The following is an 11,353-nucleotide window of genomic DNA, read 5'->3' as shown; positions in this document are numbered from 1 at the left end:
ACCGTCCTGAAGCAGCCTTTCCGCTCCACCTGCCACTGCTGCCGGCCCCAGACCTCCAAGCTGAAGGCCATGCGGTTGCGATGCTCGGGGGGCATGCGGCTCACTGCCACATACCGCTACATCCTCTCCTGCCACTGCGAGGAGTGCAACTCCTAGGGACCCACCCGCCACAGCAGCGGGGGGACCGGGGTGCTGCTGTCGGCCGGGGAAGGCTCCCAGGAAGAAACCCGAGGTGAGGCCGACGCTCCCAGCGTATGATTGCAGCGAGGACAGGACTAACCAGGCTGGATCGGATCTGAGAGCTAAAGCATAAAATATGCCGGGACCCTGGATGGTGCCGGTACCGAAGTGTGGGTTGTGACAAAGGAAAAGCACGAGGACTTGTTTTTAAGAAGCCTTTCTTTTTTTCTGAAAGGATATTTTTGTGAGTTTCGTCTTCTTCAGGCTGAGCTCTGACTACAGAGAGGTGCTTTTACTTTAGGCCAAGGGCAGCGGGGGAAAAGAGAGGAAGGTCAGCTGGATGACAGCGCTGCGCTCCGGGAGTTGGTGTTCGGACAGAGGATGGGCATCAGTTCCCACACACAACCTCTTAACCTATCAATTTATCCTCCTAGTTATATTGGTCTTCAAATTAAACTGTGCTGTTGGCAAAGGTTATCTGTTACTGATCTAGCAGCCAAGCCTGGAAAACTTTAACTGTGGTTTAGCAGAAATTACAAATAAATCATTGAAAAGTGAACTGGATGTGAAATGTAGCGCTGGGACTACCCAGCCCTGGACAGCTGAAGTGATTATTTGCAGCGTGCAGCATCACAGTTCAGTGGCTGAGCGACTCCTGAAAAGTGAAAGGTCATGAGACTCATTATTTCCCTCTAAAAGTCTGGAAACGTGGCACATCACATCTGTCACAAAAGCCATTATTCAAACACTAAAAACTAATCAAAGATTAAAATGACACATACTAAATGGAGTCTTTTCTTAACTTGGGTAGGCACGTTGAGGTACAGAGCCAGAGTCACCAAAATAATGAGGAAACCTAGGACTTATTTTCATCTATAGTTCTTAGGCTATTGAGTGAGTACCATTTTGCCTTTTAAAGACAGGTAATCCCAACCACAGGGGAATCACACTGATGTGCCCATAGGAAGTTCAAGCAGAGTTTGAATCCCAGCGTTATCCAGCGGAGCACAAAGGCTGTGTTTCGATTTACCTAATGATCTGCTACCTGGTGTCCTGGTTGTCTCACCGTCCAGCTTGGCAGCTGCCCAGGGAACGGTACAGCTCTTGGCTGGGCCATACGCCCACGCGTCCTTCGTGCGCACACAAGGATGTAGGAGGCTGTGGTGGGTTTAGCGCGAGCCCAGACCTCACCCGTACGTGAAGCGGGGGTAGCCAGCACTACTCTGCAAGAAGCAAGCGAGGCCATCAGCTGCTTTCCCCTGTAGGACCACTGCAGAAAGAAATGCCCCCGTGCACTGAATGAATTGCAGTGATTGACAGGGTGAAAGGATCTCAAAATAACAAAGGGTCCCAAGTTTTGGAATGGTATTTGTAGAGAAACTCTGTCCCTCCTCCATTGACATGAGGTTTTATGAAGGTTCAGTCACAGTCTGTTGTGACGGCAAGGAAACCACGTTGCGTGTTACAGTCCTTACCTCCTTAAGTGGCAGTATACCCAGTCAGCCAGCAGCACGTCTGCGGTGCTCACATAAACCTAGCTAAGCCATTTTTCGATAGAAGTCATGAAGGTGCCGGGGAGCATCTTTGCTGCGTAAGGATTTAGGGTCAGTGCGGTTTCTATCCCTCGGAAGCACCTGCGTGCGTAGTCCCACGGTTATTCTCTGGGACAGGCTGGAGAGGCTCCCCCGCGCAGCAGCGTCCGGTGGGGCCCCGTGGCGCGTGGGGGAAGTCCTACCCCAGCCCAGCGTTCGGTCCCTCTGTGCGGTGCCACCCAGCCTGTCTGCGGCAAAGGCCACACACACAACTCGCTGACGTTGCGGGGGGTCCCCGAGGTCTGCCAGGGAGGGCAGTCGTCCTGTGGTCTACACAGGAGTTACTACGGCTGCTCGGGCAAAGCCGGGTTCCTTCGCCACTGCCTCCTCATGGCGACTACGTACGGGGCGTGACGGCAGGCAGGTGGCAGACACCGGCCTTGCAAGCCAAATCCTGGAGCTGGGTGGCTGTCCGTCAGGCGTGGAAAACAGCAAGGGACAAGTACACCCGCAGACACCGGTTAGAAAGGTTTGTGGCACATGGGAAGGACTGTCTCTGTCTTCCGGAGACGACTGGGAGATGGCCGGTTTTCAACAACACAAAGCTGTGGGCAAACAAAAGGGTGAATCAAACAGACAGAAGCTGACGGGCTCAGGCTAAAATGTCGAAACTGGGAGTGATGAGCCCCAGTGAGCTCATTAGACACCACTCATTGTTTCAGCACTGTCAGTCATTCTTTTCACATCTGATGCATGATCTGAACATCAAAGGGTGGATGGTGGGAGCGTGAGCTGGGCATTATCACCAGACTACTTTGTATGAAAGATCGTATGTGCTTCCCTTTTCCAATCTCTTTCAACCTCCAGCATCTAAAAATCCCATTATCCAAAAAAGCACCATCCCTACTGTTAATTATATATACAAAATTCCAGTCCTTATCCGAAACATCAGCAATACCTTTGATAACCAAATAACTACACCGCAAAATATGTGTGACCTCTAAGCGTGGCTATGGAGACTCTGCACACAAGCAGTGCTATGCAGTTATCTAAGGAACGGGGAATGTTTTGAGGGTAACTGCTATATCCGGCGCCAGCCCCCCCGCCCCGGGGCTGCGATGCTGCTGGCCTTCTCTGCTGGTGCAAAACGGGATGGCGGGGGCGTCACGGCGTGACACGAAATTTGGGCGACGATTTGCGGCGCTCCTGCGTGGCTGCGGGATGCGGCAGAGCAGCATGGACCCGATCGCCGTCCTCTGGCGAGGAAAGAGGAGGGGTCTGAGCCAAGACCATGCCTGAGCCAATTTAGAAAAAATGATAGTATTTATAGCGAGAGAAGAGCTTGGCTGGTATTTATTCCCACATCCCCTCGCTATCACAGTGCCAGAGCTATAATTGCTCAAATCGGTCTCACAGAAGATATTCGTGTTTCAACAAAAGCTTTTTTTTTTCCCTCTCACACCCCACATTCCTTCTGCTTTTGCTTGGTTCCTCTAATGAAATCGTTGCCTTGTGACCACAAAGGCTTTTGCCAGGCATAAATGTTGAGTTGAATTCAACTTTATCTAATTTAACTGCTGAGCCGAATAAATGCGTGGAAGGAATATAGCTGAAATTATGAATGACAAGACAAAACATACTTGTAAATAGCTAGAACTGGATATTAAACAATGAATCAAACTTTCAAATTCTCCTTTTGGCTTTGTCAGGCAATTTTCATACAAACATTTAAGAAAAGGCGAAGCTATTCTTCAAAACCAGATGCCCTGAAGTTGGTTATAAATCCGTATTTTGATAATTTTTTAACAGTATTTTAGGCAACTTAGTGCTGAATGAAGCACACAAGTGCTACCCATGTTAAAATTCAGGAGCCGTATTGAAGCAAAAGAAAACGAGACTTCAGGTAACTACTACCGAATATGGCTCATGGTGAGAAAGAGTCTAAATGGCACTTGGAAATTAAATGTCTTCCTGGTTTCTTAGCCTGACACCACTCTTAATACTTAATACTCAGATACTTAAGCTCTGTTTTTCAAGTCAGACTACTGTGTAAGTGCTTCTTTAAATTGAACAACAGGGAGGGCAATGCCTAGTTGTCCAGATAATGTTGAGGGGCTTTTTCTTTGCTAAAGCACCCTCTCACTGGGACTCAAATGAGAAGGCTTTCTCCTTTTTCCCCGCCACTGCACCTCACCGTTCAGGCATCATCTTCTCTCACAGAAAGGCTGGTTCAGCTGTGACCATCCTGTGGTTTGCTCAAGATGAGATGTGATACCGACTTTTGACTGTCACCACCCTATGCCCTCTTTTCTTTTCATTAAGTTTCTGGGTCCAGCTTGGCTTACTTTTGAAAGCCACCCGTCCCAGGAGTGGTGGTGTTACATTTCAGCTGGAGGCATTGCACTTATGGAGACCAGAGGGAAACACTAGACTTTTCCTGGCACCCTTTGCTTGTAAAAAAAGCCTTATAATGCCAATGCATTTTGTGCCTATCAGAAATAATTTGTGATTTGCCAGAGTAATAAAGCCCATGACCTAGCAAATTTTAATTACTCTGCTCCCAGTTGCAGTGGGTTTGTTAAGTGCTTAAAGCTGCATAGATACAAAAATGATTTGCTGGTTCAAGCCTTATGTGAATCATTAAGCTGAAGAACAAACTGTTTTCTTGGAGATGTCCCCACCGACTTTCCTTGCACCTCACCTTGCCCTCTGAGCTTGGAGAACTTCTACCAGACAAGAGATCCTAAGCCTGGCTGCCTCCTGGTGGCCTTTGTCAGGGCTTTTGTAAGCAACCGTCACAGCACTCATGGTGACAATAGAGAGGTGAATTTCAGTGGTGTCCAAGGTACACCACCGCCTGTGCTGGGCCTTCACATGAGCCTTAGTCGAGACCTATTCACCAAGTCCTTGCAGATCTACCATGAAGCCCTGAAATTCAAACAGGAATGTGTGGATAGCAGCCAGAATACTTTTTGTGAAAGAGGAGAAGAATAAAACGAGAGGTTACTCTACTGATTTGTGTGTCTTTGGGAAGCAGCTATGTTTCACCACCAGTTGCAAGATGGACAAAATTTAGCAGGTGGCCTGAATCACTCATTGTTCTCCTGAAGTGAAACATCACTGAAGGCGCCCAAATCCACCTAAGTCCCTCAGCTGACCACTCAAATACAGCCCTCTGGTCACATCAGGGGTTACTTGCCAGAGCCAAATAAATACCCCAGACATAAAGTTCTGCTGCTCCTTGTATAATATAAGGGATCAGGGTGATCCCATATGACGCTACATGTCTACATTTAGTCTTTGCATCTGTAATTTTGTATGGGTCTCTTATTTTTTAAGTTGCAGGTCATCCCAACTTTTGTTCCCTTTAGGGTATTGACAATTATTGGCACTTTAACAAAATTGTTATATGGTGTTTAGAAATTGTGCCATTCCTCATCTCTGGAATTATATCTTAAAATGTAGTTCTTTTCTACAGACTGTAACTGTGGGAAAAATACATCAGAAGATGAAATGCAGCAGAGGATGCTTGGGGGAACTAAGACACCATATTCTACGCTTTGATGAAATGACAGTAGGGGATTCCCTTTAGCCAAAGAGATCCCATAACTAATACTGAATTGAATAAACATTAAATGAAGTCTGAGTGGGATTTTTCAGAGGTGCTCAGCATTGACTTAATTCCACTTTTATTCACACCACAGGAGAGCAATCAGTAACTTCAGTGAGAATAGATTCTGGCCAGCACCGCAAAGTCTCCTGCCTGAGGGTGATGGGGGAGGCAAGGAGGGAGGAGAAGGGGGAAGGATCCAGTCTGGGATTGTCACATGCAGAGCTGGCCAAACATTCCCAGTAACTGGGAATGGGATGCTGGAAGAAGAAACCTGTGACCTGCTGCAGCAAGAATGTGCAGGCTTAAAACTGATTCTAATTTTGTATGAGCTAGATATGTTCAAATATTAACACTCCAGGGACTAGAGTTACTACTGCCTCACATATTTCATTCCCTTTGAAGTGCCAGAGAGTCCCTACACTGGGAGAACCCATTCCTGTGATTCCTAATTTCTCCCATGTTGTTTCTTTGTTTATATTTGCTGCTGCCTTTAAGGTCATGAGCAATGAGGAGCCCACCTCTCTTCCTCTGTACTCTCCAATTTGGAAACAGACTCATGGGGAAATATATGGATCTTCTTCCTCTACAGCTGAAAACTTCCCTCCTCTCTTGCACCTTGTTTCAAAGATTGAATGATATGCTAATTCTGGCTTTTCATCTGCAGGTGCCGTCAGCTCCAGAGCACTGGGGCTATTTTGTGACCTGGTGTTGGAAAGTCACTATTGATGACTGTGATTTTTTCCCCTTAAACTGTAATGACAGATACAGGTGTATGTGTATGTGTATACGCACACACACACACAGAGACAGGGAGGGTGACACTCTGTTTACTCTAGGATGGGAAAAGCTATAGTTTCTAGCCTTGACTTGGACAATCACAGCTTTGTGGGAAATGATTTATATTACAGTCTTTCAACAAGGTAGGAAAGAGAAACATACAGACACACACACAAATCTGTTATATATTCATAAATATAGTTTTATGCATTTAAACCTCAACAGTGCCATTGCTGTCAGACAAAGATAACCGCATGAATGACCTTGAACACAATAAAATAAAAGGTGATAAACACGAAACGACGATAGGTCAGCAGCACACCCGGCTGCAAGGGAGGCAAAGGGCATTCATTACTGACTGCTCCGGCATTTTTCTGAGTAACCTGCGCTTTTCCCTGCAGGTGGAGCACAGCGTGAGGCTCAGGCATGCGGAAATCCCCGCGGATCCCTCCTCCCTTCCTGGAGGGAGCTGGGGCTGGGGCTGAGCCTTTAGGTGGAGCTCACGTACCGCAGCTTCGGGGAAGGGCAGAGCCGCAGCTCCTGCCGAACGCAGCTGACCTGGCCCAGCCTTGCAAGGGGAGAGCCAGGACAGCGGAGTTAGCCTCCTTCACAGCTCGGAGTTAACAGCCAGGTTCCTCACAAGCTGAATAATGAGTTCTTTCGAAAGCTGTTTGAAGGTGACTGTTGTCCTGCGTACACAGCGTTGACTAGTGCATACGGGACAAAAGGCTGCTGGTGGATCCACCTTGGCTAGGCTACGTCACAGGGGCTGGAGGTGGTGTGTGCACCTGGCTCCTGAAGCAGGATGAGTATGGTACCTGAGACCCTTTGTGTAGGTCCACACAGCCAGGGAAGCTTCCTTCAGGTCTGCCTCGCATCCCAGTCTAAAAGGCTCCAGAATGAGACATCCTATGGCCCACAAGCACAGGAGAGCCGACGCATCTGGCACTTTTTTCTGCATGGCTGCAGAAGGCTGCGGGATGGGGAGAGCGGCGCAGAGGCTGTGTGGCTGAGAGGAGGGCTGTTGCACAAGCGAACTGCGGCGGAAAGCATGAAGAATCAGGCTTCTGTGCAAGTTTTGTGCTCAGGAAGGGAAATCTGGCAGGCTTGCATCGACTGCAAAGTGTGTGGTTCCCACTTCTTGCCTTCCCTTCTGTGAGACCCGGTGGGCTGGAGAATGGGCAGAAGTAAGGGGAAGAAAGCTTTATGGTAGCGGCAAACCCTGAATCAGCAGACTGCAATTAAGTCACCTGTGAGGGATTGTAATTTTGTCTAACAAAGCCAGGCTTGTAAAAGCTGTGTTCACTTCACACTGTGAAGGTGATATCAGGCATGACAAAGGAAGGGCATGCATCAGCTCGGGAGGATGAAGAACCTGGGTGTCCTGGGGAGCACCAGAGGATAGCTCTAGGCAGCAGAAGGGGACAGGAATGGTCCTTAAACCTGCAAAACATGAAAAGGCAAGATCACATCACTCCACTTTTCTTATTACATCTTAAGCCGCCAGTAATATCACACCATACTCACGGAAGAACCTGACATAACCTCAGATCTTGCCCACCATGTTTTTACACTCCCAGGCCTCCTCGGATGAACAGATGTTTGGGACAGCAAACATTTTAAAAAGCAACTTTACACTGAAGTTGTCCAGCTGCAAGCTGTGGGATGGTAAGGATCTTGCATAGATAACTGAAGAGGGATCGGGAGGTGCCAAATGCCCTGTTGAAGCTCCGGCAGTGAACGGAGAGGTTAGATTTATAACAACTGCCCCTAGCTTGCTGCCCCAGGGCTGAACTAAAAAGTTTGGTGGTTAGAGTGAGCCTGGACTGTGGGGTCAGTGTGCAGGCAGCCCGTCCCGACGCTGCAGCTTGAGTGGTGGCATGTCTTGACAACAGAGTTACTCTAACACTCTTGTCATTTCATGAGATAGCATGACTATGAGCTCTTGCTCCTTCTTGCACTTAACATAAGTTGACATGAGGTTTGGTCAGGGACAACGCTGGTTGATATTGTCAGTCTACGACAACTTCAGCCGGGAGAGTCTGACTTGCAGCATCTGGGTTTATGCAGCTGAGGCAACTAAAGGGGAGGCAAAGTTCAGATATTCAGTTAGCAGCCAAGGCCTTCGAAGAGCAGATTTTGTGATCCAGCTTCAGCTTCGCACTTAAAGGATATTTAAGTCTTTACAGCTGAGAATCAGTGACAGGTAGAAGAGGAGACATGAAGTGATGCCTCCAAGGAAGAACTGTCTGCAGCCATGGTATAGACAAAGGACAGTCCAGAAGGGCAAAAGGCATTTGGGGGGGGGGGGGGAACAACACAGTGAAAGAAAGCCTAAATCCAAACTAGATAGGCTTTGTAATTCTGCTGCCTGCAGAGCTGCTTTTCTTTCTTACTTTAGTGCTTGCTTATTTCAGCTGGATTCTTACAAATTCCTGGTCTTTTTCTCTACCTGTGCAAGAAAAAAACCATTGATGTTTGTGAATATCTGTAAAATCACAAATATTTCAGTGAGATGTTTTCCAGACAAAATTTCATTATCTGAAACTACATCTGCACCACAAATACTTCCCCATTTTGTGATCTCTCACCAGTATCCAAACCTCTCTCTTCATGTATGTAATAAGCAGTTTTAAAAGAAAATGAAGTTAGAAAGGAAACAAATTTTAACAGTGTTGCTGGCACATGCTTCTCACTCTGTTCTTGTTACTTTATTTTCCCCTGCCCAACTCCCCATTTTTTTCACGGGATAAAGCCCAATTACTAGAAATGTAAGCAACATTAGTAATTTAAGATGATCTCATAGGTCAGGGTTAAGAAGACTCACTATCCCTTTCACATGACAGATGACTACCCATTACTGTAAGCAGCTACTGAGATCAGCAATAGCAAATTCCAGTGTTGCATTACTCCAATTTGCACTGTAAATATTACCCTTCTCACTGGTTTTCTCCTGCACTCTAAAAATGCGTACCAAAACATGGCTAGAATATACTGAATACAGACAACTGAGTCTAGAGTCAACTCACCTGGCTAGACATCGGTGTCTACCTCTGGGTGAGCTGAGTAGCCTTCTAGACTGAACTGACTGTCCTGACTAGGCGCCCATGGATTATCACAGGAGGTTAGCATATTATTGCATGGACAGACATCTTCTCCTGTCTTAACCTGCAAGCTGCATCCACCTGCTATTTCATTCCTCAGAAAAAAAGAGCAATTTCATTACTGTAATTTCTTACTTTTGCTATCAGTCTTATTGCAGAAGTCACAGGTACAAATCAATATACCGTACACACAAAAAAGGAAGGACAATTTTAACTCAGAGAACCCAGAGCCAGGTATAACCACAGAGCAGCTGTGGAGATCAATAGGAGTCACACTGATCCTCTTAATGTAGTCTCTCTAATGATATCTTCATAAACAAAATGAGGAAACATGGTCTAGATGGAACTTCTAAGAGGTGAGTAAGCAACTACTCTCAGAGAGTGGCTACTAGTAAGCACTGTCAAAATAGGAGATCACATCAGTTGAAGCCCTTCATATTTTCACTGATGAGCGAAATGATAGAATAGAGAGGGTGCTTACTGTATATGCACGTGGTATTAAGCAGGAGGGACTGCAAATACAAATTCAAAGCAATTCTGACAAATTGAAGGTACTGCCTAAAGTAAACAGAAGGGAGATCTGAAAGATGCAGCAGACAGGAAAGAATAATCAGCTGTACAAATACAAACCTTCACCAGGAGGAGATACGAGGGTTATGGTGGGTCACAGCAGAGCATAAGTCAATAACATCATGTTGTTACGAGAAAGCTAAATGTGATACCTGGGGGCATCATGAGGTACCTGAAGCAATCCTTCCATATTTTTCAGTGTTAGTAAAGCTTCAGCTGTGGTCAGTTTAGAGCTCAGGAAAGATGTTCACTGAATGTAGAAAATATAGAGGAGAGAAATTCTAAAGTCAGAGGACACGAAAACATAGCCTACAAGAAAGAACTGAAGGAAGTGGGTTGTATAACCTAGAGAAGAGAAGGCTGAGGGAAAATCTACTGAAAACATTAAAATATGCAAAAAACAGCTGCAGGGATTAGATTCCTAATATCCGTAATGAAAAAACATTCTTACACAGAACATAATAAAGGACTGGAAAAGATTGCAGTAGGTGGCTGTTAAGACATATTCTTAGGTGCCTATAAGAACATTTTAGATAACAGTTTAGGTATAGTCGATCCTACCTCTGGATGGTGCGGTGAATTAGATGATCTCCTCAGGTCTCTTTCCATGCCCCTGTGTGTAATAGTGCGTCACGACCATTTTGTCACAATATCTTTCTCTTGGGTAAGTTCATGATGCATGACCCATGAGGAGAGGGTTAAAAAAAGTGTGCCACTAAACTAAGCAGAGGAGGTCAAGGCATGTGTCCTCATTGCAGGGTCTGCTGCAGAAAAATTATGTCAAAGTGATGATCTGATCGGGAAGCAGAAAAGGAGAGTCACTTGTAAGGGGCCATCGAAACTGAGCTAAAAAGACAGTAGAGCTGCAATGTTTTGAAAAAGTAAATATAGCGTGAATTTATTTCACATAACGGGGCAGCTTGTAGAGAGGCTTGGCAACATTTGGCTAGTTAAAGTATAGGTTAAGGAAGCCTATTTGTCCTGACTGTTTTTTGGCAAGAGGAAATTTAGCTTTAGCTTGCAGCTGTGTGAGCTCTCAGTGCCTGCTGCAGATGCCTGTAGAGCTGAGGTAGATTTAACCCAGTCTTGAACACACCTCTGCATCTGCTTTTACCCTTTTTTCCTCCACTTTTTTCTCTCCAAGAGTGACTCGGTTCTGTTTCTCCTGGTTTACATTTTCACTCCTGTTCTAGTTTATACTCTGCACATTCCAAAGACATTAAAATACTTGTCACGTAGCCAGGAGGCTTAGAAATCTGAGGCTTGAAGTCAGGTCCTTGACACAGCCAGTATCAACGGCTAGTTGATTATAGTAGCTATATATAAGCTATATAAGGAAGCTAATGCTTCCTTACTATAATGCTCCAGCAATAAACAGATATGCTGCCGGTCCAAAGTACAGTGTCAAGACCATAAGAAATAAGATACCTTGGTTTTGAATAAAGGAGCAGAGGCTTATGCTTTATAGCCATGAAGGTATAAAGGAAAGGTGATGGCCAAAAGGCAGGGAAAAAGGTGCTTTGAAACCTCAGAAAACACCCCAAGAGAAAATATTTTGAGGGGAGAAGGTAGTGGCG

General features: G+C 46.0%; 1 protein-coding gene across 1 annotated transcript in view; it reads left to right on the top strand.

The window, feature by feature from the left end:
• The window catches only part of NDP (Norrie disease (pseudoglioma)), an 8,102-nt gene extending 7,683 nt beyond the window's left edge, over positions 1 to 419 (top strand). The window contains exon 3 of the mRNA XM_010288062.1: positions 1 to 419. Within this exon, the coding sequence (XP_010286364.1) occupies positions 1 to 156 (156 nt within the window). The 3' untranslated portion in view covers positions 157 to 419.
• The last annotated feature ends 10,934 nt before the right edge of the window (positions 420 to 11,353 follow it).

This window comes from Phaethon lepturus, unplaced genomic scaffold (assembly GCF_000687285.1).
Source record: "Phaethon lepturus isolate BGI_N335 unplaced genomic scaffold, ASM68728v1 scaffold805, whole genome shotgun sequence".
Lineage (NCBI taxonomy): Eukaryota > Metazoa > Chordata > Aves > Phaethontiformes > Phaethontidae > Phaethon > Phaethon lepturus.
This window is presented reverse-complemented; position numbering and strand designations above follow the sequence as displayed.